This window comes from Aulonocara stuartgranti, assembly GCF_965226115.1.
Source record: "Aulonocara stuartgranti genome assembly, chromosome: 6".
NCBI lineage: Eukaryota > Metazoa > Chordata > Actinopteri > Cichliformes > Cichlidae > Aulonocara > Aulonocara stuartgranti.
Window position 1 is genome coordinate 737365 of NC_138944.1, and position 27636 is coordinate 765000.

The window sequence follows — 27636 nt, forward strand, 5'->3', positions numbered from 1 at the left end:
TGTACCTGCTCTCATCTGCTGTTTGGTTGTTGTTGAAATGGTTTTGTGAGCTTTAATCTGAGAATCTGGCGTTTCTGGCAAAACACAGTAATATTTAAAAGTCAGGATTTAATGAATCGATATCGCTTTATTCAAGCTACTCACCTCCCACTTCCACCTGCACTTTCAACTGGACCACGGCCAATCAGAGAGGTCCCGCCCCTTACTATCTCTGATTGGTTTAGTCCACGATAGGGGCAAAATGTGTGTCTGTTGTTGACCACAGGGAAGGTTGCAGAGTTTTTTATTTTTTTTGCTACCCGAACATTTGGTCGCACAGGTGCAACCAAATATTTTTTTTAGTCGCACCACTGAAAAATTTGGTCGCACTCTAGAGCCCTAGTATGGTAATAAATGCTGGATGACTGGTGAAAATGTCTGTACTGCAACTCAGCGTTTTAGCTGATGTCTATGTAGTTTGATTAGATCAGATCAGAGTCGATACGATGTAGCAGGAACCCCGTCGTCGGAGTTAAGGACCGAGCAGTAAAACAGCATTTTGTGCGGCACTGTGAAAGGATGTTAATGTTTTTATAATTTCCTGTTTCTTGTGAAGCTGCTGGAAACTTTTTGAGCCAAACCACAGGTTTTTCACTTCATCTCAGTATCTTCTATGTTCGCCCCCACCTTCACCTGTCCACTCTGTGTGGTCTGCAGCCTGTCCAAGGTACCTCGCATCAAGTGACAGCAGGGACAGGCTGCGTCCATCTTTTAACTACAGCTGGTTAACTCTTGGAGGTTTAAAGGGTCAGTTCACCTATTTTTTGTGTGAAGCTGCTCAGACAGCATGTGCTACGTGTCGTAAATCAGCTGTGTTCACACAAGGAAATGATGCACTTCCTGTTTGGTTGTGAAAAAGATGTGATGATCTTTCCTCTTTTTTCAGCTCTTTCCTGAAGAGTGGACGGATTGAAATCTCTCTGTCTGCAGCAGGATCAGCGAAGGCTTTGGGGAGGGAGCTGCTGCTGCTTACAAAGGTGTGTTTGTCTGCTATCATCTCAGCTGGTTCACATTTCACCTCAAAGTTTTCACCTTTGCTGTTCTTCCTAACCAGCAGACAGAAGAGAGTCGAACATCTGCTGTAGACCTTTTTGTGCTCTGCTGTCTCAGCTCTTTCTGTGAGTTAGCGCTGTCATCATATCAGGTTTTCACTAAACTGTTAGATTATGCTGAACGTATGTATGCAGAATGTGAGTTGATTTATGGAGCAGAGCATTTATACACAGATAACTGCTCAGAGGAGTGGATACAGGTGAGGAATGAAGTAAAACACAGGTGGAAACCAGCTCTCAGGATACAGCAGCACATGCAGTTTTCCATTCAAATGAACTTAAACCTGAATTCAGAGACAGAACTGTGAAAGGTGAGACAGGTGAATGCTGAGGGAACTAAACACAAGAAAAATTAAAGCAGGAACTGAAACTCAGTGACAGACCAAGGATTTTAAAAGGTGCTGTCCATCACAGTGCGAGACATCCTAGAAAGAAGAGCTGGTGACTGGATCCTGGGAGGCTGCTGTGGTCTTAGATTCCCTAGCCACTGAACATTGTTGTCATGTGTTGCATGCTTCTTCTGTATGCTCTTCCAGTATGGCTACAGCCTTGGTGGTACTCTTCTCATATTGCTGCCTTACCACTGAGCGTACACCTTGGATGGTTCAGTTGTTTTTTCCTCCTAGCTTCTGTCTCTCTTGCATACCTCTTCAAGCTGTTGGGCAAGACCGTGAGTCTTTGCTTGGCAGTTTCTAAGGCTTGAGGCATGGGCAGCTTGTTGTACTTTGTAGCAATGATCGGACCCACACAGTGTACTGACGTGTTTTGGGTTTCTTTATTTTTGTTCACCAGTTCGTTCAGGTTAAGGCACAACTCGAGCCAGGAGTCAGCTCCTCTCGCAGCTTCCTCCGCTGCACACACTTTTCCATCAGTCTCTGCCGTCACTATATATAATGAGAGAGTCATTAGTCTCAGCACACACACCTGTCCCCTATGTGCCCGAGAGCTCACTGCACCACCCATCCACTGCAGCAGGCCAGAGACCACCTCCCTGCCACATACTTCTTAGCAGTCAGAATCAGAATCAGAATCAGAATACTTTATTCATCCCGAGGGAAATTAGGGGAAGTGTTGGGAAGGTTACTTTTAAAATGTATTCCACTACAGATTACAGATTACATGCCCCAAAATGTATTTTGTAATGTATTCTGTTACGTTACTCAATGAGAGTAACATATTCTGAATACTTTGGATTACTTAATATATTATCATGCTTTTTACAACTACATGAATGTCCTATTGCTGTGATTTATTACTATTACTGAAGGTTACTCTCCACACCAACACCAACTAGATGTTTAAATCTTAATATAAATGAGTAACAGTAGGTGGACATTAGGTAAGGCTGCACTTTTTGCAGTGTAGAAAACTATTCCTCGCGTATATAAAACAGGTCCGCTCCGAACTGTAGTAAAGGGACCTCTGGCTGATACGTCGGGTTCGTGTCGGCTCGTAGCTGAAAACTAGCTTTACTTTGTTGTCTGGGTCGACTTTGCTAGCAGAGACAGAGAGAGGCGTTGAAAGGCTGCTGCAACGGGACTTATTGTTTCAGAGGAAAACAGGAACACAGCGTACAGTCGAGTCTTAACAGCTTACTTACAACTGGACTACACTGCCCATCAGACTACATTCTTTAGGGCGATGCCTGTAACACTCTGCCTATTGCCTTCATATTAAATAATTTTTTGAATAATAATTAAAAACAAATTTCTTCATGCCATTATGCGGGCTGCAAGTAGAGGTGACATGGGCCGTGAGATTGAGACACAGGCATTAGAGCAGGGGTGGGCAACTCCAGGCCTCGAGGGCCGGTGTCCTGCAGGTTTAGATGTGTCCTTGATCCAACACAGCTGATCCAAATGGCTAAATGACCTCCTCAACTTGTCTTATAGTTCTCCTGAGGCCTGGTAATGAACTAATCATTCCTTAGCTTATGCTTCTTCCTGCTCCTTTTTGAACATGGACGTTATTTGGAGTTGTGGTTGCTCGTTTTCCTTTTGTTTGCTTTGTTCATTTGTCTCTTTTAATTCTATTTTTTTTTATACTTTTTCAACATGTTCAAAATAAAGATTCAATCAAAATCAAAATCATTTGATTCAGGTGTGTTGACCCAGGGTGAGATCTAAAACCTGCAGAACACCGGCCCTCGAGGCCTGGAGTTGCCCACCTCTGCTTTAGAGCCTCTTAATGTGTGTTTTGTTTGGGTTTCCACCGGCGTGGAATTACCAAAAATAGAGAGGGCGTAGCCGAACATATGAAACAGGAAAATACCGCCGTGTAATCCCTTTATTTCAACAAAGTAACTGTATTCTGAATACCACATTTTTAAACGGTAACTATAACGGAATACAGTTACTCATATTCTGTATTTTAAATACGTAACGTCAGTACATGTACTCTGTTACTCCCCAACACTGCTTCTTAGGCACGTCTTTCTTCATCACACCTTTCTGAAGCTCAGATAGTTGGCTAACTTCCCTCCATGCTGCCTTCATCTTGACTTCTAGTCTCCTTCTCTATGGAGGGTACTGCTCCTTGTGGCTGTTCATCTTTTAGACTTAGACTTAGAGACTTAGAGCTTTTTATTCTCATTGTGCAGTTTCTTGCACAGCGAAATTGGGTAGCTAGACCACAAAGGTGCTAAAGCAAGAAGAGAAACCAATATACAACGAAGGTGGAAAATAAATAAATAATTAAATAAATAGAATAAAATAAAAAACAGTGTATATGTATACATATGTGAGTGGAACTATATACATGGTGTATGTGTAGGAAACATTGAAACAGACTGGGACCAAAATAATTGCACATTTTTTAGCCAAGCATCTTAGTGACCACTGCTACTATGATGTAGATCAGCTGGTTGGTTTTGGTGATGGTCACAGTAGGGATTGTCTGTGATGATGTAATCTTTTAGTATACCAGAGGGTACTTCACATAGTCTTGGCAGTCTCTCAGGTCAGCTGCTCTCACGTTCAATGCCTTCAATGCACCAGTTGCTCTTGGGGCTTGGTACCCAATCTAGGAGGGTGGGGATGATGATAACTGTCCTCCATCTGATGTCCTGGCTTCCCTTTGCTGTAACATTTGTGTTGTACCTCTTTGATCTCTACTTTTCAGCAGAAAATATTCTATTCTATACTTCAGGGAGCTGTGATGACACCAGAGGATCTCTTAAACACCTTAGATGATTTGGGAGATGGGGAGTTCAAAAAATTCAAGTGGTTCCTACAGCAGGCCGACATCGTTCAAGGCCTCCCAACCATCAAGAAAAGCAGACTAGAGATGACAAACAGGTGGGACACTGTGGACCTGATGGTGCAGACCTACAGACTTCCTGGAGCTGTGAAGGTGACCAGGAAGGTTTTAGAGCGGATCAGCAGGAATGACCTGCTGCTCAGTTTGTCTGTCAGCAGGTCCAGACCAGAAGGTGAGTCACAGGAAGACATAAACAGGAAGTCATTGCAGTCTGACAAAGTTTTGGAGGCAACAGGTAATATTGGTGTAATGTTCATATTCTGTTTGTCTGTCAGTCAGTGTACATTAGCGAAGCTGTGTGTCACTGCTTTGTAGCTGGTGTGTTTGCGGAGCGATCCCAAAAACAGACACGGCAGCGTAAACTCAGTATAACCGAAGCCGAGCTCTTTATTTGGCTGAAAATACCTGAATATAAAACGAGGCAAAGCGAGCTGGGGAAAAAAGCTCAACTAAAACCTAAACTGGGAATAAACTAAGATCAACTATGACGAGAAAGCATGAACATTAACATGAATCTGAAAAGGTGCATGTGGAACAATGATGTGAACCCCCGGTGAGCATGAACATGCACCTGAGCAGAAGCACGAAAAAAACCTGAAAGCTGGAGAGCTGTGATAAGAGACAAACAGACAACCCGACACTGAACAGTGGAAGACAGAAGACGTAAAGACACAGAAGGGTAATGAGGCACAGAGAGACACCTGGGGAGACACCGCTGACAAAAATGCACCTAAACACACTGAACATGGAAACGCAAGACTTTCAAAATAAAACAGGAAACATGGAGTGATGTAGATATGATAACAAAAGCTTGACAACATGAAACACGCAGACAAGAACTACATGACAGACTGGGGAGACTGGGGCTGTGTCCCGATTAAGAGACCGCATGCTTGAAGTACGCGCACTACGCGTACTACGTACGGTGCGTACTATAAGTACGAGAAGTGCGGAAGTGAGAGGCTTGTGAAACGGGACGGCCTAGCCTTCGTCGCGTTTTTCAGGTTGCCTAGCAACCATGATACTAACTGCGAGACACGTTACATACAGCTTTGTTTGACAGAAATGAAGGAGAAAAATGTTTTGTTAGTCATTCATTTTTATCATGACATCACTTTGATTAGTTGAGTATCTGAGGCTGAGACCACAGGACTGTAAACATGATTGTTGGGCTTCATTTCTGTGCTGAACAGTCATTTAAGATTAGCTAGTAAACAACAATTAGCTCATGTTGTTCATGAGACTAAAGTCATCTCACTGTGGTAATGTAAATATAATATGGCCAATATTATAGTATTGTCAGATTATTATGAGATATATATCTCGCAGCTTCCTCCGCTGCACACACTTTTCCATCAGTCTCTGCCGTCACTATATATAATGAGAGAGTCATTAGTCTCAGCACACACACCTGTCCCCTATGTGCCCGAGAGCTCACTGCACCACCCATCCACTGCAGCAGGCCAGAGACCACCTCCCTGCCACATACTTCTTAGCAGTGTTGGGAAGGTTACTTTTAAAATGTATTCCACTACAGATTACAGATTACATGCCCCAAAATGTAGCGTTTTGTAACGTATTTTGTTACGTTACTCAATGAGTATTCTGAATACTTTGGATTACTTAATATATTATCATGCTTTTTACAACTACATGAATGTCCCATTGCTGTGATTTATTACTATTACTGAAGGTTACTCTCCACACCAACACCAACCAGATGTTTGAATCTTAATATAAATGAGTAACAGTAGGTGGACATTAGGTAAGGCTGCACTTTTTGCAGTGATCTTGTATAGAAAACTATTCCGAGCATATAGCCCCTTTAGGGCGATGCCTGTAACACTATAATTTTTTGAATAATAATTTTAGAAAATATTTCTTCACGTCATTATGCGGGCTGCAAGTAGAGGTGACAAGGGCCGCGGGATTGAGACCCCGGCATTAGTGCCTCTTAATGCGTTTTTTTTGGGGTAGGTTTCCACCAGCGTGGAATTACCAGAAATACAGAGGGCATAGCCGAACATATGAAACAGGAAATGACCGTCGTGTAATTCCTCTATTTCAACAAAGTAACTGTATTCTGAATACCACCTGTCACGGTACTGGGTTGTGTGACCCAGTTTGTGGGTTTTTAATGTATCATTTTGTATTCACTGGACAGAGGTTTCAGTTTGGCTCATCTAGTTAATTTCCAGGTCAAATCAAATCAAATCAAATCAAATCACTTTTATTGTCACATCACATGTGCAGGCACACTGGCACAGCACATGCGAGTGAAATTCTTGTGTGCGAGCCCCACAAGCAACAGAGATGTGCAAACACAACAACACAAACGAGCAAAATACAAGAATGGCCAACCTGAAACTAATAAATATATGTACAATATATAATAGTGTATGCATTTCTGGATGTGTATACTAAATATTTTCCTACGTGTGTGTGTGTGTGTGTGTGTGTGTGTGTGTGTGTGTGTGTGTGTGTGTGTATACACATTTTTACAAATTAAATAGTAAAAAAAAAAAAAAATAATAATAATAAAATATATAAAATATACAGAGTTGAATATGTGCAAAACAAGTGGCATTTATATACAGTATGGAGTGCATAATGTTGAAGTTCCAGTAGTGAAGCTGAGGTGTCTATGACGTGTTCAGCAGTCTGATGGCCTGGTGGAAGAAGCTGTCTCTCAGTCTGCTGGTACGGGACCGGATGCTGCAGAACCTCCTTCCTGATGGAAGCAGTCTGAACAGTTTATGGCTGGGGTGACTGGAGTCCTTGATGATCCTCCCCGCTTTCCTCAGGCAGCGCTTCCTGTAGATGTCTTGGAGGGAGGGAAGCTCACCTCCAATTATCCGTTCAGAGCACCGCACTACTCGCTGGAGAGCTTTGCAGTTGTAGGCGGTGCTGTTGCCATACCAGGTGGTGATGCATCCAGTGAGGATGCTCTCAATGGCACAGCGATAGAAGGTCCTGAGGATGCGGGGGCTCATGCCGAATCTTTTCAGTCTCCTGAGAAAGAAGAGGCGCTGCTGCGCCTTCTTCACTGTTTTGTTTGTGTGTACTGACCACGTAAGATCCTCAGCCAGATGTACTCCAAGGAACCGGAAGCTGCTCACTCTCTCCACAGCAGCGCCGTTGATGGTGATGGGGGTGTGTACTTCTCTGCACCTCCGGAAGTCCACTATCAACTCCTTTGTCTTTGCGACGTTGAGGGTGAGATGGTTGTCTTGACACCAGTGGGTCAGGGCGCTGACCTCCTCCCTGTAAGCCGTCTCATCACCGTTGGTGATAAGACCCACCACTGTAGTGTCGTCCGCAAACTTCACAATGATGTTGGAGCCGTTAGTGGCTGTGCAGTCGTAGGTGTAGAGTGAGTACAGGAGAGGGCTCAGTACACACCCCTGTGAAGCACCAGTGTTCAGTGTGATGGGGGATGAGGTGATGCTGCCCAGTCTGACCACCTGGTGTCTGTCAGACAGGAAGCTTGCGGTTTAGTCCTTTGTTTCTTAAATTTCTTTTGCCATCTCCCCCTGTACTCAGTCTCACTGGTTCATGCGCCTACCTGTCATGTCTGTGTGGCTCTTGTCAAGTTTGTGTCTTATCTATGTCTCCGTGTTTCCCGTTTTATTTTGAAAGAGTCTGGTGTTCTTTGTTCATTGCATTTAGTTTTACTCTCCCCTGTGTTGTCATCATGTTTCATTCTAGTCAGCTGTGGCCTCATGTGTCTCCACTTCCCCTGATCACCTCATGTGTGTATTTAAGTCCTCAGTCTTCCTGTGTTCGTCGTCGTGCCGTCTGATTCACCCACCCTGTTATTCTAGCTGCACGTCATGATTCTAGCCTGCAAGATTCGGTATCGGACATGTTCATAGTCACTTACTCCAGTCATGTTTTCCTGCACCTTCATGTGCCAGCACTGAGATCTTGTTCATAGTTTTTCATGTTGTGTTCATAGTCAGTTCATAGTACTTCGTTATAGTTCAGTCCTCAGTCCTAGTCTTCGTTCATGGCCCTCGTTCATAGCCTTTCGTTTCTCCCAGTTTAGGTTCTTAGTTTTGTCATTGCCGTAGTTTATTGTTTGTTATTTTGCCTTCTGTATCAGCCCCTAATAAAGGCTCACTTTGAGTTTAGCAAAAGTTTTGCCTCCTGTGTCTGTGTCCGCACCTCGGTCCTCCAAACACTCTCCACACGGTCAGCGGCTACCGTGACACCACCTTTTTAAATGGTAACTGTAACAGAATACAGTTACTTATATTTTGTGTTTTAAATACGTAACGCCGGTACATGTATTCCATTACTCCCCAACACTGTCAGTACCACATGGAAGATCCTGTCAGGCATCATAGCGGCTAAGGTGAACAGACATATAGCTCAATACATGAGTGGGGCACAGAAGGGGATTGGCAAGAATACCAGAGGTGCCAAACACCAGCTACTAGTAGCACTGCCTGGACTGGTTACAAGAAGGCCTATGACCCTAATAGCTGTCAACAGAAACTCCATGGCGTATGGGTGTGGCGTATGCTGCTCGGAAAGCTGCAACCACCAAGTACCTGCAGAGGGTCAGGCAACTCCTGAGGACTCAGCTGAACGGTAACAACAAGATCCGGGCTATCAACACCTACGCCCTCCCCCCTGCTGGGATAAAAAGTTGACCACAGGAGGAGATAGAAGCCACTTACATACAGACGATGAAGCTCCGGACCATGCATGGGGGGTTTCACCCCAAGTCCAGCACCCTGAGGCTGTACGCTAAGTGGAAGGAAGGAGGCCGGGGACTTGTAAGTGTCAGTAACACAGTCCAGGATGAGACAACAAACATCCATGATTACATCAGGAAGATGGCCCCAACCGACCGTGCGATCAGTTAATACCTCAGGCAGCAGAAACCCAAAAAAGAGGAGGAACCATCATGGAAGGACAGGCCCCTGAATGGTATGTACCACCGGCAGATAAAAGAGGTGGCTGACATCCAGAAATCCTACCAGCAGCTGGACAAAGCTGGACTGAACAAGCTCTGAGCACAAGAGCCATAGAGGCTGGGGTCTATCACACCAGGCAAGACCCCAGGTGCAGGCTGTGTAAAGGTGCCCCTGAGACAATCCAGCACATAACAGCAATGGTGCTAGATGCTAACACATGGCGGATCACTCAGTGATATCTGGCCTTACAGATACCACCTTCCTGGTTGAGAACCATGGCCTCTGACCTGAGGGTGATGATTCTCATTTGAGATGTTTCACACTCAGAAACCACCCCAGTACAAGCTGAAGGTTATTGCTCAATGAAACCACCAAAACCACATCTCCAAAGGTGGATTCTGTTAATCTGGACGTAGCGTTTTCAGTGGGAGAAACGTTTCGTCACTCATCCAAGTGACGTCTTCAGTCTCAGCTGACTGCAGGTTTCTTATATACACCACATTTGCATAATGACGGAAACCAGCCCACTGAAGGAACAATGGGCGGTGAGGTCAGTTCCTTCAACATGATTATGCAAATTCTCATGACCATTTATCAACAACCACTGATCAACAACCACTGATCAAAAACCACTGATCAATGGTCGTTGGTCTCCATTTGACGCAATGCATTATCAGGGACACAACACTGTCAGCAGCTTTTCGCAGTCATCCTTTCAAGCTGGTTCTGAAGACTAGGGGACTGTCTAGCCTGCTCACACTTTTAAAAATAAACCATGAACCTGCTTGAATAACTTTTTATCTATATATTCAGAGTGGAATTTATTTTTATTGAGTCATTATGGCTAAAGTAGAGCTTCTAAGGCAGTTATAAATGTATTTCTGTGAGTGTCTTCAGTCAAACATTAACTTCCAATTATGAAAGTTATAATGTTTCCTGAAGAAATGCATGAAGCATTATCTTGAGACAATATTTCACCCTGAAATCCATGTGTTTCTAACATTAACATGGGTATTTGTAGACACAGGTTTATAATTTGTTACTTGTTTGATACAGATGTGGTGGTTCCAGTACCAGAGCCTCGCCCCATCATGTTTTACAAGCAGATGCTTCAATCAAACTTCCAGGACAAGTTCATGTGCGCACAAGAAGGGTGGACAGAAGATAAATTGCATCTAACTGATATCTACACAGAGCTGTACATCACAGCTGGATATGATGTACATATCAACACACAGCATGAGGTCCGGCAGATTGAGAAAGTATGGAAGTCAGCAGAGCCAGAGAAACCTATTAGACCCACAGACATGTTCAAACATCCTTCAGGAGACTACAGACCCATCAAAACAGTGATGACCAATGGAATCGCAGGAATTGGAAAAACTTTCCTTGTTCACAAGTTTGTTTTGGACTGGGCTGAACAAAGATCCAATCAAGATGTGCATCTGATTTTCCCCTTCACCTTCCGTCAGCTGAATCCTCTGAAGGGAGAAAAGTTCAGTTTGGCAGAGCTCATTCATGAATGCATCCCAGAAACTGTAGGCATCCCACAGGAGGCTCTTAATTACATCTTTACAGATGTTCAGTCATCAGGAATCACCAACTATGACAAGAGTAAATTCAAACTTCTGTTTGTGTTTGATGGGCTGGATGAGAGCCGCCTTCATCTCGACCTTCATTCTGAAGACATTCGCTCTGTCGATGTAACAAAGGCAGCTAAAACAGATGTCCTGCTGAGGAAACTCATCAATGGGAAACTGCTACGCTCTGCTCGCATCTGGGTAACCACACGGCCTGCAGCGGCCAATCAGATCCCTCGAGAGTTTATCAGCAGTACAACAGAGGTCAGGGGGTTCACCGACCAACAGAAAGAGGAGTACTTCAGGAAGAGATTCAAAGGTAAGGAGGAGGCTGACAAACTCATCTCCCATATCGTGACATCACGAAGCCTCCACATCATGTGCCACATCCCAGTCTTCTGCTGGATCACTGCAACAGTTCTGGAAGATGTGTTGAAAACCAGAGAGGGGGGAGAGCTGCCCAAGACTCTGACTGAGATGTACGCAGAGTTCCTGATGTTTCAGATTGATCGGACAAAAGAAAAGTATGGCCCAGAGAAGAGCATTCAATACATTAAGTCATTAGCAAAACTGGCCTTTGAGCAGCTGGAAAAGGGCAACCTGATCTTCTATGAGAAGGATCTGAGAGAGAGCGGCATTGATTTCAGTGAAGCCTCGGTGTGCTCAGGAGTGTTCACAGAGATCTTCAAAGAAGATCGAGGAAGGAAAGGGAAAGACAAGATGTTCAGCTTCGTCCATCTGAGCGTTCAGGAGTTTCTGGCTGCTCTTTATGTGAGGATGTCGCTTATAAATAGCAACAAAAATGTGATGCTTTCACCACCACTGTCTCTGAAAATTCTTCGACTGCTTTTCAGTAAAATATCTTCAAAGAAGATCAACAAAATTTCGATTGACAGGGCCTTACAGAGTTCAAACGGACACCTGGACTTGTTCCTTCGCTTCCTCTTGGGTCTTTCACTGCAGACCAATCAGGATAAACTACAGAGCCTACTGAAAAAAACAGACTGTCGGTCAAAAACCAACCAGAAAACAATCCAATACATCAAGGAGAAGCTCAGTGAGAATCTGTCTCCAGAGAGAAACATTAATCTTCTCCACTGTCTGAATGAACTAAATGATCGTTCTTTAATAGAGGAGATCCAACAGTATTTAAGTTCAGGAAGCCTCTCCACATATGAACTTTCTCCAGCTCAGTGGTCAGCTTTGGTCTTCATCTTACTGTCATCAGAAGAACATCTGCATGTTTTTGACCTGAAGAAGTACTCTGCTTCAGAGGAGGCTCTTCTGAGGCTTTTGCTAGTGGTCAAAGCCTCAAAAACAGCTCTGTAAGTACATAGATAACAAGAATTAGAAAATGTCTTAAAACACCATGATTGTTCACTAAACACTAAACTAAACAAAACCAGTGATTTGATAATTGTGAAAACAAATCAACACATTAAACCACCAGCAAAATTAACTACTGGTTTGCAACTTTGTTTATAGACAGTTTTAAATATTTTGGTCAGATTATTAACTTTAGATAATGGAATCTAAAATTCCTATGGAAATTTAAAGTGGTGTTATTAAACTGTTTGATCCTGCAATCAACCATTCTTGTATCTGAAAAAGTAAAACCTCTTTGGAGGTCTTTTTTTATACCCCAAAATGTTACAAATGTTTTGTTAACTCATTTCAAGGCTGAGCAGCTGCAATTTGTCAGAAAGAACCTGTGAAGCTCTGTCTTCGGTACTAAGCTCACAGGTCTCCAGTCTGACAGAGCTGGACCTGAGTAACAATGACCTGAAGGATTTAGGAGTGATGCTGCTATCGTCTGGATTGGAAAGTCCACGCTGTGCACTGAAAATTCTCAGGTAAAGTTTTAACGTCTGTCGAAGTTTAATTTTGTTTCGGCAAAGACTGTTTCTTCACATCACGATTTCTGTCCAAACTATTATATATCGAATGTATGATAAAAGCAGTTGACTCTCTGCATTGTTTGGATGGAGAGATCAGCGCTGAGGCTGCTTCTATTGCTGTCTGGCGTAGCCCAGGCAGCGGCTCTCAGTCTGCCTGCGGCAGCGAGTGATTGTGGACAGTTGGAAAAGGAGGTACCAAATTCAAACATTCCCGCCCCCCTCCATTGTGATGACCATCTCGCACAGAAAGCAGATGTTGCTGCACACAAGAGCACACAAGACAGGGGGTGGGTGTAGCTCAGGAGGTAGAGCAGGTCAGCTGCTCATTGGAAGGTTGGTGGTTTGATCCCTGGCTCCCCTAGTTTGTATGCCAAGTATCCTTGGGCAAGATACTAACCCCAACTTGCTCTCAGATGCATCTATCGGAGTATGAATGCGTATGAATGATAGTTTAAAATCCGGATGCACCAACGGGAGTTGGAGTAAAGACAATGAAAGGCATCTACAAACTGCTGAGGGACTCCATACTGGTGTAGGATAGCCCATAGCGATCGTGGATCAAGAGTTGGGAGTTCGCCTTGTAATCGGAAGGTTGCCGGTTTGAGCCCTGGCTTGGACAGTCTCGGCTGTTGTGTCCTTGGGCAAGACACTTCACCCGTTGCCTACTGGTGGTGGTCAGAGGGCCCGGTGGCGCCAGTGTCCAGCAGCCTCGCCTCTGTCAGTGCGCCCCAGGGTGGCTGTGGCTACAATGTAGCTGCCATCACCAGTGTGTGAATGTGTGTGTGAATGGGTGGATGACTGGTTGTGTAAAGCACTTTTTCCTTAGGGACTAGAAAAGCGCTATATAAATACAGGCCATTTACCATAGAGTCGGCCGGTGGACGCTGTCAAAAGCCTTCTCGAAGTCAATGAAATTAATAGAAATCTTCCTTTGGTATTCCAATGTTTGTTCAATGATCATGCGGAGGGTGAAGATTTGCTCGACGCATGATCAGCCACTCCGACAGCCAGCCTGCTCTTCTCGCAATCGTTCGTTTACTGCGCATCGTAGCTGATTCAAAAGAACGAGGCAAAACACTTTCCCGGGTACCGACAGCAACGCGATGCCCTGCCAGTTGTTACAGTCACCCAAATCACCTTTCTTTGGAAGTTTGATGATTATTAAACTGATTTCTGTTTTGGTCAGACCACATACAGAGTAATTTGAAAATAATTTTTATGGTCTGTCACTCATCCAAAGCATGGCGGACCCCAGTTGGAAGCCGCCCTTACAAGACTCCTAAACGCCTGCTGGTCAACATCATATGTACCCGATGATTGGACAAAAGGCGTCATCATCAAACTTTCAAAGAAAGGTGATTTGGGTGACTGTAACAACTGGCAGGGTATCACGTTGCTGTCGGTACCCGGGAAAGTGTTTTGCCTTGTTCTTTTGAATCGGCTACGACGCGCAGTAGACGAACGATTGCGAGAAGAGCAATATATATAACTTCAATAATATGTCATTCTTTATTTGCGGTTGTGTCAAGGCTGTCAGGCTGTCAGATCTCAGAGGAAGGCTGTATCTGTTTGGCCTCAGCTCTGAAATCCAACCCCTCACGCTTGAGAGAGCTGGACCTGAGCTACAACCATCCAGGAGACCTAGGGGTAAAGCTACTGACTGCTGGACTAAAGGATCCACAGTGGAGACTGGACAGTCTCAGGTATGGACTCTACTGTTGAACTCACATGCTCTCTCGCAACAAGATCCTCGATAATGAGGAAGCTTCTGAAGGCTCATTCTGGCTTTATTTCTTCCTTCAGCCTGGAGCATAGTGGAGCGCAAAGGCTGAAACCTGGTCTGAAAAAGTGTAAGCATGTTTTTATTCTGCATCATTACAAACTAGTCACATTTCTGCTAAATGTCTCTCAATACATTGGTGAAAAACTCAGCGGTAAACATGTGAACATGTGACATCAGCTGCTCATGTCATAGTATCTGTCACTTGTGACAACACAGTGGTAGCACAAGGATGCGTGCTAAGTCATCCAGCTAAGTAAATCCCAAAGGTTGATTCTGTTCATCTGGACGTTTTCAGTGGGAGAAACGCTGCGTCAATCATCCAAATGACTTCTTCAGTCTCAGCTGACTGCAGGTTTAACCAACCTTATATACAGTACATTTGCATAATGACTGAAACCAGCCCACTGAAGGAACAATGGGCTGGGAGTCAGTTTATGATCATTAATATGCAGTGTTGGGAAGGTTACCTTTAAAATGTATTCCACTACAGATTACAAATTACATATGTATTCTGAATACTTTGGATTACCTATTATATTATCATGCTTTTTACAACTACATGAATGAACGATTGCTGTGTGATTTATTACTATTACTGAAGGTTACTCTCCACACCAACACCAACCAGATGTTTAAATCTTAATATAAATGAGTAACAGTAGGTGGACATTAGGTAAAGCTGCACTTTTTGCAGCGAGCTCATATAGAAAACTATTCGACGCGTATATAAAACAGGTCCGCGGCTCCGAACTGTAGTAAAGGGACCTCTGGCTGATACGTCGGGTACGTAGCTGAAAACTAGCTTTACTTTGTTGTCTGGGTCAACTTTGCTAGCGAGAGACAGAGAGAGGCGTTGAAAGGCTGCTGCAACGGGACTTATTGTTTCAGAGGAAAACAGGAACACAGCGTACAGTCGAGTCTTAATAGCTTACTCACAGCTGGGCTCGTCAGGCTCTCTGTTTGGCTGCAGTGGTTATTATTATATTTACATGCTTCCAGCTCCCGTTTCTGCCCCGTGACAGCTCATACTTTTCCTTTTTCTCCCTCCCTCACTCACAGACACATCACGGGTATGACAGTCCATTCTCCCTGCAGCACGAACTACACTGCCCATCAGGCTCCATGCTTTAGGGCTATGCCTCTCTCTGCCTATTGCCTTCATATTAAATAATTTTTTTAAATATTTCTTCACGTCATTATGCGGCCGCAAGTAGAGGTGACATGGGCCGCGAGATTGAGACACAGACATTAGAGCCTCTTAATGTGTGTTTTGTTTGGGGCGTGGAAACCAAAAATAGAGAGCATATAGCCGAACATATGAAACAGGAAAATAACGCTGTGTAATCCCTTAATTTCAGCAAAGTAACTGTATTCTGAATATCACCTTTTTAAACGGTAACTGTAACGGAATACAGTTACTCATATTTTGTATTTTAAATACGTAACGCTGGTGCATGTATTACGTTACTCCCCAACACTGTTAATATGCAAATTATTATGAGCATTGATCAACAACCACTGATCAATAACCATGAGTACCATTCATAGAGAGTTGGGGAATGGATTCAGAGATGGTCTTTCCCTTTTCACGTAAATGGCCTCCTTGACTCCGCCCTCAAACCAGCGTTCCTCCCTGTCCAGGATGTTACATCCTCATCACTGAAAGAGTGTCCACTGGCCTGTAGGTGTGAATATACTGCAGAGTCCTGGCCTGACGAGGTGGCTCTTCTGTGTTGTGCCATCCTCTCAGCCAGAGGTTGTTTGGTTTCCCCGATGTATAAATCCTGGCAATCCTCCTGCACTTAACAGCGTACACTGTTACTCTGTTTGTGTCGGGGGACATGATCCTTGGACTCCTTGGATAAATTTTTGGCGCAGCGTGTTTTGAGCCCACAGAGACTCGGTAAAGAGAGGCGATCACTTCTACTATCCCCAAAGAGGGAAAAGATCAATTGGACTGTGGAAATTACTGACCTGCAAGTATGTTAAATACTGGCTACAAATTGAGATTGGAATCAGTATTACCAGACATAATGGTGTTGTTGCCATTGCACTTTGTTGACGATAAAATTTGGGCTGTTGTTTCTGGGCTTCTTTTTTGTTTGTTTGTTTTTGTTTTTTGTGTGTATGGACAGACTGCAAATCAGTTTCTTATTGGGGACAATAAAGTTACCATTGAACCGACCTATTACACAACAACTACACAGGTTTTATCAAACAAACTCAGGATAGTATTAGGAGAACACCACACATTGTGAAATGACTCTGCTAATAAGTGTAGCTGCAGAGAAAGCATTCGATTCTGTAAGTCTTTTCTGCATGAACTCATCCAGTATCAGCACACTGGCAGCACTATATGACAAACCAAGATCAGTGTGGATCTGACAGACTCATTCTACCTACACAGAGGAACACTACAAGGATGCTGCGCTCCACCACTCCTCACCAATGGATATAAAGGAGTAACATCTACTAAAGGAGAGCAGAAAATGGCCTCATTTGCAGATGATCTTCTGTTAGCTTTAGCACAACCTACCCAAATACTCCCAAAGTTGATGACCATGTTAGAAGAATATGACTAATATTCTCGGTATAAAATTAATATTTTACATAAACTAAAGTTTACTTTAACCCATCAAAAGAACTAAGAATGAACTATAATTGGAAGTGGGATAATGAGTCTATTAAATGTTTGGGGGTTACCCTGCGGGGTTCTAAAATGTTTGCGGTTCAACATAAAGTCAGATGTTCAATGGTGGCATCCCCTTTTTGACTTTGAGTTCTCGGATAGAGTCTGTCAGAATGAACATTCTCCCACACATGCTTTATTATTTTCAGTGCCTCCCAAGATCACTCAAACAATTTCTAGAATTGGACAGACTACTTTGGAGACATCTGTGGGAAGAGAGCCAGGATCAGGTATAAAACACTACCCACATAGCAAAATAGTAATGGCCCGGATCTGGCCCACACAATGTGCTTACACATGGCCCACATACGGCAAAGAATGATGGCCCTTTGGTGGCCCAGATCTGGTTTGCCAGAGGTGGCCCACACATGGGCCAGCACAAGGCCAGCTGCAGACATACTGCTGACATGCGGCCTGGAGGAGCCAGGGATCGAACCACTAACCGTCTGAATCAGTAGGTGACCTGCTCTACCTCCTGAGCTACAGCCACCCACTGGCAAGCATAAGTAAACCCTCACTAGGTTTTGGATAAAGTGTACACTCACAAGCCTGTCAAACCTGCATTTGAAACGTTGGCTACCGTAGCAGTACCGTATTGCAACATGGCATTTCAGTCTTCTAACTAAAATAGGAAAATAGGAACACAAACGGTGCCATCATTGCCAGTGTCACGGTACTGGGTCGTGTGACCCAGTGTTTGAGTTTTATGTATTTTTGTATTCATTTTTGATCTAGTTAATTTCTAGGTTGCTGTTTATTCCTTTATTACTTAGTTGTTTTCTGTCATCTCCCCCTGTACTCAGTCTCCCTGGTTCGTGTGTCTACCTGTCATATTTCATGTCTGTGTGGTTATGTTAAGTTCATGTCATGTTTAATCTCCATGTTTCCTGTTTTATTTTGAAAGAGTCCAGCGTTCTTTGTTTATTGTATTTAGTTTCACTTCCCCTGTCCTGTCATTAGGTTTATGTGTGTCAGCTGTGCTCCCATGTGTGGCCTCTTCCCCTAATCATCCTTGTGGGTATTTAGTCTCTGTGTTTCGTTCAGTCTGTGTCGCGCCGTCTGTTCATGCACCCTGTTACTCTAGCTGCACGTCATGATTCTAGCCTGCAAGAGTCTGTATCGGACATGTTCATAGTCACTTTCTCCAGTCATGTTTCCCTGCACCTTCATGTGCCAGCACCAAGATCTTGTTCAGTTTTTCATGTCGTGTTCATAGTCTGTCCACAGTACTTCGTCATAGTTCAGTCCTGGTCTTCGTTCATGGTCTTCGTTCATAGCCCTTAGTTTCTCTCAGTTAGGTTCTTAGTTTTGTCATTCCCATAGTTTATGGTTTGTTATTTTGTATCAGCCCTGATTAAAGGCTCACTTCGAGCTAGAGCTGGGCGATAGAACGATAACGATATGTTTCGCGATATAACTTTTACTCGATAGAGAAATTAAGCTATCGCGATAGACCTCGCCGCTCTTGTCCTCTTAAAAAAATAATAAAAAATAAAAAAAAAGGTCAGCCAATCCAAATTAAGTAGCGCAGAGCCGAACCAATCACAGCCGCAGCGTCACGTCGCGTGACTTGTTACGTACAGCACAAGTGCCAAGCCGCACGTGTGTTTGTTTGGGAAGCAGCCAGCGCGTAATGGAGGAAATGAGTGTGCCGACTAGAAAAATCAACCGAGCGTGACCAAAGAGAAAACAGATGATGGTTCCAACGCCGGAGAGATTGTCGAACGGAAGAGCCATAGAAGTTCCGTAGTGTGAAGGTATTTCGGCTATTTCAAGTCTGACAAAAAACAGAGTAGCGTGCACTGTAAATTGTGCCGAAAGCAAGTCTGGAAATACAATAAACTGGTGCATGCGTCACACTGTGCGCCACGTTATTGTTTCGGTGAAATGAATTTCTACAATACTGTTACTGTTAATTCTACTCTCTGCAGTGTTTAAATGCTTACATATATACACAGTTACTGTCCCTCCACACATACGACTCGGTTCTGCTTCTATGCCCCAGCTTTGTTTACTTTTTCCCACCGAGGCTTCTAGACTTCTGATTGGCCAACATTTCTGCACGGTTAGGAATCTAGCGCCACCTGCTGCTTTGGCATGTTCATAGCAGCGTTTTCCTTCATTTCTGCCTTTATGTGTGGACGGGATTATTTTTTAAAACGAAAACGGAAAATCTCAGTTTTCAAAAATACCCGTGTACGTGTGGACGTAGCCTCAGTCTCTGACTGGAAGCGCTAATTCGTCATTCGGCTTTTGTCAGACTAAAGTAACTGTTAAAACTGTTTGAAAAGCTCAGCTATACAACAAGGAGAGATTGAGAATTTCCTTTTAGTTCTCAGTTTATTTGATGTTGACAAAAGTTAGTCAGTTTTGTCTGTTCTTCTGTAAAACAAACTAAGATTTATTTTTAGAATTAATATTTTGTTTCTAAGTGGAATTGACAATTTAGTCTGTTTCGTTTGTTCTATTTTGAAACTTAAACACTTTAGCGGCTGCCTTTTGTGTAGTTTGCAATATTTGCCTTTATTTATCTGAAAAAGTCTCATGTTCCTTAAGTACATCTACCCTGTTGAACTTATTATGGGAAATAAATATTTAAATAAAAACAAGCTGCTGATTATTTCACATTTTACTTGTGAGCAACGGCACATTTAAATCTTACAAATATAGTTATTTGGCTTATATCGTGATCGATATCGTTATCGCCTGAAATGAAAAAAACATATCGTGATATGAAAAAATCTCATATCGCCCAGCTCTACTTCGAGCTGACCAGTTTTGCCTCCTGCCCTCTTGCCCTCTGCCCTCACAGACCGTGACAGCCAGACCTGGCCCACATCTGGCTGACATACACCCTGCCATGACACTGGTCAGTCAGAAGTGCCAGCTTGATGCCGGATCCAGGGACGACCTGTTTTCTGTGAGCCTGGGCCACATACACCAAACCACAATCAGGCCAGATGTGGGATGCCATCACATAAACAGTGCCATCTACGCCAGGCCTGGCCCATATCTGGATGACATACCATTTACCATGCCAGAAGTCAGCCAGCAGTGCCGGCTTGACACCAGATCCGGGCCAGAGCTGCCTGCTATGTGAGTACAAGGGGGAATGGGCCTTCCATGTCTATGGGACGATTACTGCGCTGCCCAGATGAGACCATTAATGTGTATATGTTCATCGTCCTACACATCCGGCTGGAAAGAAATAGAGGGGGCATCTGTGAAGGTATTCCTGTTATGGCCCTCCTGGCTGATGGTAAACTACAGGATGAGTTGAAGGTTTCAGAAAAGCTCTGTACTGGATTGTCAGTGTAATGCCCTGAAAACTGTATTTAACACTTGTAAACTAGGTAACCCAAACAAAATGCTGAGATGGTGCACCCACGATTCTGACTTTGTTCCCAACAAAAGTGACGACAGATTTAAAAACCGGTCCCTTTGAGGCTCACGTGCTATATTCACTTCTCCACAAGGTGTTATTTAAGAGTTCTGCAGCTTTACAAAATAAGTATGGTTTAGAAGAAGTCAGACATTAATGAGACCAGCACAATGTTGTGGTTTCCAGACTTTATACTGGAATTCAGGTGTCTAAACAAATACGGACTATAAAAGGAAGCAGTGGGAGGCTGAACTAAATGAAACCTGGGAAAAGTCTGCCAACTTCAGTGGACTTTCACAGACTCAAATACATGGAGAAAGTTCTGTTTGAAGATTCAGAGAACACATCTGGGCCGTGGACATGGCTGTCAGGGACTTTGCCACTCGTGGTCTTCTGGGGATGCCATATTATTAGAGGTTACTGGAAGGGAATCCACAGTCACATAAAAATGTGTTTGGTGTTAAGATTCCCTTTAATTGCACTACTATGAATGTGAGTGATGTACCACAAAAGTTGAATAGAAATGAAAAAAACTGTTTGGTCCACTTATGTAAAAAAGTTATTACGAGAAAATGTGTGAAGGTTGAAGCACCTACCATTGAAGAATGGGTTACTATTGTGCATGAAGTTTACATAATAGAAGAGATCACATGTTTTGTTTGGGTTCAAAAAGATCAGTTTTATAGGATCTGTTCAAAACGCTCCGACTACGTAACGTACGTAAGATCTGACTAGAGTTGGATGTCTCGAGACCAGTCTCAAGACCACTTTTATGTGGTCTTGGTCTTGCCTTGGTCTCGACGGACTTTGGTCTTGGTTTTGTCTTGGTCTCGCTGTCTCGGTCTCGCTGTCTCAGATCGACATAGTGGTCAGGAGATTTGGAATCAACAGTATCCATGACACACAACGTAACGTTCGATAATGTGTCATGCACAAAAGCATCAGCTCTAAGAGCCGTGCTTACAGAGCGCTTTGTAGTGAATCAGAAGAGTCGACTCCCATTGAGCGAGAGCCGCTCCTCACTTAATTTCCTTTGGCTGCTCAACTCTCACACAGTGGCTCAGCTATGCTCCAATCCCTCCATATTTTGGCCAATCACATGCAAGGATATAGGATAATATCATTATGTGAAAAACAGAGAGGGTGATGGACGCGACAGTCAAGTGGAGCATACAGGGAGTGCAGAATTATTAGGCAAATGAGTATTTAGTCCACATCATCCTCTTCATGCATGTTGTCTTACTCCAAGCTGTATAGGCTCGAAAGCCTACTACCAATTAAGCATATTAGGTGATGTGCATCTCTGTAATGAGAAGGGGTGTGGTCTAATGACATCAACACCCTATATCAGGTGTGCATAATTATTAGGCAACGTCCTTTCCTTTGGCAAAATGGGTCAAAAGAAGGACTTGACAGGCTCAGAAAAGTCAAAAATAGTGAGATATCTTGCAGAGGGATGCAGCAGTCTCAAAATTGCAAAGCTTCTGAAGCGTGATCATCGAACAATCAAGCGTTTCATTCAAAATAGTCAACAGGGTCGCAAGAAGCGTGTGGAAAAACCAAGGCGCAAAATAACTGCCCATGACCTGAGAAAAGTCAAGCGTGCAGCTGCCAAGATGCCACTTGCCACCAGTTTGGCCATATTTCAGAGCTGCAACATCACTGGAGTGCCCAAAAGCACAAGGTGTGCAATAGGGGTGGGTTTTTATAATCGATTCATCGATTAAAATCGATTCTGGCTTGGATAATGTAAAATCGATTCATTAAAATCCTGAATCGATTTTTTAATATAAATTTATTTTGTCCGAAATGCCAGAATCTCTGGTGACATCTCACAAAATTTCAAGAACCACCAAACAGTAAATGAGAGCAGGTACAGGGATTCTGCACATAGACTTAAACACACAGCGCGACCCGCGGATCAGAATCAGTTAGATGTCGCCTTTCTCACAGTCGGGGCTGAAAGCCGACAGCTCGCTGATCCGGGTCCCGGATCAGCGAGCTGTCGGCTTTCAGCGCTTTGTGTTCACGCCCTTTATGCGCTGATTCTAAAGCTGTTAGTTTGATCTCTCTCCAAACAATATTGACCGAATCAGCAGCAAAAGAAGATCCAAACGCTTCACATAAACATCGTCATGAATTCACTCTTTTACTGTTTTGCTTCCATTGCGATGCGCAGCTCTCTCTCTCTCCCTCTCTCCCCCCCTCTCTCTCGAACAGTTTCGCTTTCTTCATTATTCGCTTGCTTGTTACGCACAAGTCTACTGTTGCTTACAGCGCTGTCGGCCGCTGTTTTTTCCCCTTTTACATTCTTCCGAAAAGAAAACCTCATTTCTGCTGTTCAATACTGAACAAATTGAAACTTTTTAAAATTATTCAAAATGCAAAATGCTTAGCCGTGTCTCTAATAAAACCGCTGTAACGTCAGAGGTAATGTTGATTAATTAATGGTTTTCTTTCGTTTTTGATGTACTGCAGAATATTTTTATAAAATCCCAGGCCAGGAAAACCACCTTCATGTTTTTCTGTGTTTTATCTTCAGCTACTTTGACACAAAGGCCTCTGCTGTGATGCTCACACCTTGGATAAAGTCTTGAGAGTGTCAGCTTCCTTTTTATAGATACAAAAATATGTAAATGTCCTGATCTGAATTATATCTCTGACTGTCAAAATTTCCCAGATTTAAATCGAATCGAATCGAATTAAATCGAATCGTGGATCGAATCGATTCGGGACCTTGTGAATCAGAATTGAATCGATTCTAGAAATCAGTGACGATACCCAGCCCTAGTGTGCAATACTCAGAGACATGGCCAAGGTAAGAAAGGCTGAAAGACGACCACCACTGAACAAGACACACAAGCTGAAACGTCAAGACTGGGCCAAGAAATATCTCAAGACTGGTTTTTCTAAGGTTTTATGGACTGATGAAATGAGAGTGAGTCTTGATGGGCCAGATGGATGGGCCCGTGGCTGGATTGGTAAAGGGCAGAGAGCTCCAGTCCGACTCAGACGCCAGCAAGGTGGAGGTGGAGTACTGGTTTGGGCTGGTATCATCAAAGATGAGCTTGTGGGGCCTTTTCGGGTTGAGGATGGAGTCAAGCTCAACTCCCAGTCCTACTGCCAGTTCCTGGAAGACACCTTCTTCAAGCAGTGGTACAGGAAGAAGTCTGCATCCTTCAAGAAAAACATGATTTTCATGCAGGACAATGCTCCATCACACGCGTCCAAGTACTCCACAGCGTGGCTGGCAAGAAAGGGTATAAAAGAAGAAAAACTAATGACATGGCCTCCTTGTTCACCTGATCTGAACCCCATTGAGAACCTGTGGTCCATCATCAAATGTGAGATTTACAAGGAGGGAAAACAGTACACCTCTCTGAACAGTGTCTGGGAGGCTGTGGTTGCTGCTGCACGCAATGTTGATGGTGAACAGATCAAAACACTGACAGAATCCATGGATGGCAGGCTTTTGAGTGTCCTTGCAAAGAAAGGTGGCTATATTGGTCGCTGATTTGTTTTTGTTTTTGAATGTCAGAAATGTATATTTGTGAATGTGGAGATGTTATATTGGTTTCACTGGTAAAAATAAATAATTGAAATGGGTATATATTTGTTTTTTGTTAAGTTGCCTAATAATTATGCACAGTAATAGTCACCTGCACACACAGATATCCCCCTAAAATAGCTAAAACTAAAAACAAACTAAAAACTACTTCCAAAAACATTCAGCTTTGATATTAATGAGTTTTTTGGGTTCATTGAGAACATGGTTGTTGTTCAATAATAAAATTATTCCTCAAAAATACTTGTCTAATAATTCTGCACTCCCTGTATGTCTGTCCTCTCAGTGAGTGAGTAGACAAGTGTGAGGAGGGCTGTGCATCGCAAAAACACATAAATATGCCCGAGACCCGTAAACGAAGCAGCATCTGGCTGCAGTTTAAATACTGCAGCCAGATGCTGCTTTGGGATGAACCGTCTCGGTCTTATCTTGACTCGGTCTGTCTTGGTCCTGGTTTAGACTACAAGTCTAGATCTGACTTCACGTACAACCACAGTACTTAACTATTGTTTGTAGCTAACTTTCAATTAAACCTCCACAGTTTTCATTCTTTCTGGGGTTTTTATTTTATTTCTCACAACCAGTGATGCTTTTCTAACTTCAACAACAGAAATAAAAAGAAAATGATTAAATGACCACACCAGTGTTGGTCCCTTTATATCCCAATAGTAACTTTTTAGATTGTATTTATTTAAACATCACTGTCAGTCTGGTGTTAATGATGCTTCGTTTTTCTTCCACTCTCAGATTTCTGTGAACTTGCACTGGATGCAAACACAGCAAACAGGAAACTCAAACTGTCAGACAACAACAGGCAGGTGACGGCAGTGACAGAGAAGCAGCCTTTTTCTGTTCATCCAGAGAGGTTTGACGTCTGGCTTCAGCTGCTATGTACCACTGGGCTGACTGGTCGCTGTTACTGGGAGGTCGAGTGGAAAGGATTTGTTTTTATAGCAGTGAGTTACAGGAGCGTCAGAAGGAGAGGAAACAGTTATGACTGCAGGTTTGGAGGGAACGATCACTCCTGGAGTCTGAGGTGTGCTGAAGATGAAAGTTTCTCGGTTTGGCACAATAACAGAGAAACAGCCATCCCCTCCTCCTCCTCCGCCTCTCACAGAGTAGCGGTGTATGTGGATTGGCCCGCTGGTACTCTGACCTTCTACAGAATTTCTTCCGGCTCACCGATCCATCTCTACACCTTCCACACCACCTTCAGCAAACCCCTGTACCCTGGGTTCTGGTTAGTGTCACATGGTTCTTCAGTGTCCCTCTGCTCACTGTAGCAGGACGAGTCTTCCACGTGCGGTTGCTGGCAGAAAGGTTTTGATTTTGAGTGTTGAACATATGAAGTATGTGTGGGGATGGTCTAACAGATGGCAGAGTGTTAACACAGTCATGTGACGTTCTGCTTGTATAATAAAACCTGTACTTTATGTTTTATAAATTCTGTAAACATCAAAAATTTCTCTTTTTAAAATAAGTTTTCTCCTGTCTGCGTACAAACTGTGATTCAAAGCATAAAATAAACCACATTATTTGTCATGTGTCATTGTGTGGTTGGCAGCTTTCAGAGGCCACGGAGAGAGGAACTTCACTCAGACAGGTTTATTGTTGGAGCTTAGAGAACAAAATGCAAAAGTAACAGAAAACTCGGACTAAACTAGAGTCGAGAACCTAGTGGTTGCTAAACAAACAAACAGTGCACACACATGGGAAAGGTGTGATGAGGATGTGACAAAGACCAGAGGGAGACTCAGACAATAAGGACGCAGGAGGGAATCAGGGCAGAGAGGACACACCCGGGGAACGTGGCTGAAAGGAATCTAAAGGATGACACACAGGAAGTAATAATAATAATACATTTTATTATAGTACGGTGCTCCAGGAGTATGGGGTGTTTGGCCCATTGCTACGGGAACGCCTTGGTGTTCCCTCGACAAGCTGGAGGAGGTGGCTGAGAAGAGGGAGGTCTGGGCTTCTCTGCTTCGGCTGCTGCCCCCGCGACCCAGCCCGGATAAGTGGGAGAAGATGGATGGATGGATGGATGGACATTTTATTTTTAGGCACCATTAAAGATCATCAAGGTCACCTTACATTAGTACAACAAAATAAAAACATAAAGGTAATTGAAAAATAAAGAACAAGTATAAAAGCTAAACAAGGTAAAAAAAAAAAAAAGATAAAGATGGAGTCACGATGAAGGGTACGCAATCCTGAAAAGATGGGTTTGAAGATTTAAAAGTAGAGACAGAGTTTGTAGCCCGGAGATCTGGTGTCAGAGCATCCAAAGTCTCGGGGCAGAACAACCAAAGGCTCGGAGTCCTGTCAGGCGAGCAGGTGGAGCAGACAGACGGGAGGCTGAAGAAGAGCGTACGAGAGTGCGAGCACGTACGGAGGAGATCAGGCAAATATGGAGGGGCGAGGTTATGAAACTGGAAGCCAAAGGAGCTGTTTAAGTACAGCTGTTATATGTTCAATGCATCTAATTCTGGATATAATACGAGCAGCTGTATTTTGAACTAACTGCAGTTTACGGAGAGATTTATGAGGCAGACCACAGAGGAGAGAATTCCAGTAATCGAAACGAGAGGTGACAAGAGCATGGTCGAGCAAGGCAGTGCTGTTTGGAGCGAGAGAAGGACGAAGATGGGTAATATTACGAAGATGAAAATATAATTTATATGTGCTGTAAAGGAAAGAGTGCTGTTGAGGATGACACCAAGACTCTTAACCTGGTGTGGCAGCAGAGTTATCGATGGGTAATGAAAGACTGCTGGTTGGAACTTTAGTTGGTTTTGATTTGATGCCTGTTAGAATAAATTCAGTTTTATTGCCATTAAGTGTGAGAAAGAACAGGATGCACATGAAACGGGACTATCAAAATAAGACAGGAAACAAAACACACTCACAGGCCGTGACCCAGACTAGAGACACACACAGAGACACGACGCAAGGCTAACCTGAAACAACCAGCAGAGACATGGAGACAAGGACCACAGATGAAGATAACCAAAAATACTAACTCGCTTGTTTTAAATCAAGAACAGTAATAACATACAGTTCAAAATAAGAACAACTGTGCAGGGCAGGTTAGAAGGAGCATAAGAACAAAAAAACAAAACAGTGTATTTTGCTTTGTTAACGCTCTGCATAAATAAAAATCACCACAATGTCTTGTTGAATAAGGATGCACATCTGAAAAAATGGTGAATCACCAGTTAAATATACATACTTATAATACAAAGAGATATGCAGTATGTATTAAATATTAAATATCACATTCAATATTGTCATGATTTTGTATTTTATAAAAACAGGAGCAGATGAAAAAAGCGTATTTGGGAAATTCATCACTGCAGAAATGTCTTTTTCTTTTAGATGAATTGACATGTAGCACCTCAAACACTATTACAACACACCTGAGGCCAAAATTATTTGGCCCATTCCTCCCTTGCAGATCGCTCT

General features: G+C 43.3%; 1 protein-coding gene across 6 annotated transcripts in view; it reads left to right on the plus strand.

Annotated features, from left to right (window-relative positions):
- The window catches only part of LOC309707961 (NLR family CARD domain-containing protein 3-like), a 28094-nt gene extending 2379 nt beyond the window's left edge, over positions 1 to 25715 (plus strand). Inside the window, exons 2-9 of one of the 6 annotated variants that reach the window (XM_082535597.1) lie at positions 926 to 1016; positions 1094 to 1157; positions 4239 to 4521; positions 10331 to 12179; positions 12534 to 12707; positions 14282 to 14455; positions 14556 to 14602; positions 24919 to 25715. In XM_082535597.1, coding sequence (XP_082391723.1) covers positions 4248 to 4521; positions 10331 to 12179; positions 12534 to 12707; positions 14282 to 14455; positions 14556 to 14602; positions 24919 to 25454 — 3054 coding nt within the window. In that variant the 5' untranslated portion in view covers positions 926 to 1016; positions 1094 to 1157; positions 4239 to 4247 and the 3' untranslated portion in view covers positions 25455 to 25715. Of the gene's footprint in view, positions 1 to 684; positions 787 to 925; positions 1017 to 1093; positions 1158 to 4211; positions 4522 to 10330; positions 12180 to 12533; positions 12708 to 14281; positions 14456 to 14555; positions 14603 to 20036; positions 20231 to 24918 lie in introns of those variants that run through there. The other 5 variants (XM_082535596.1, XM_082535598.1, XM_082535595.1 and 2 more) reach the window with 5 other exon arrangements.
- The last annotated feature ends 1921 nt before the right edge of the window (positions 25716 to 27636 follow it).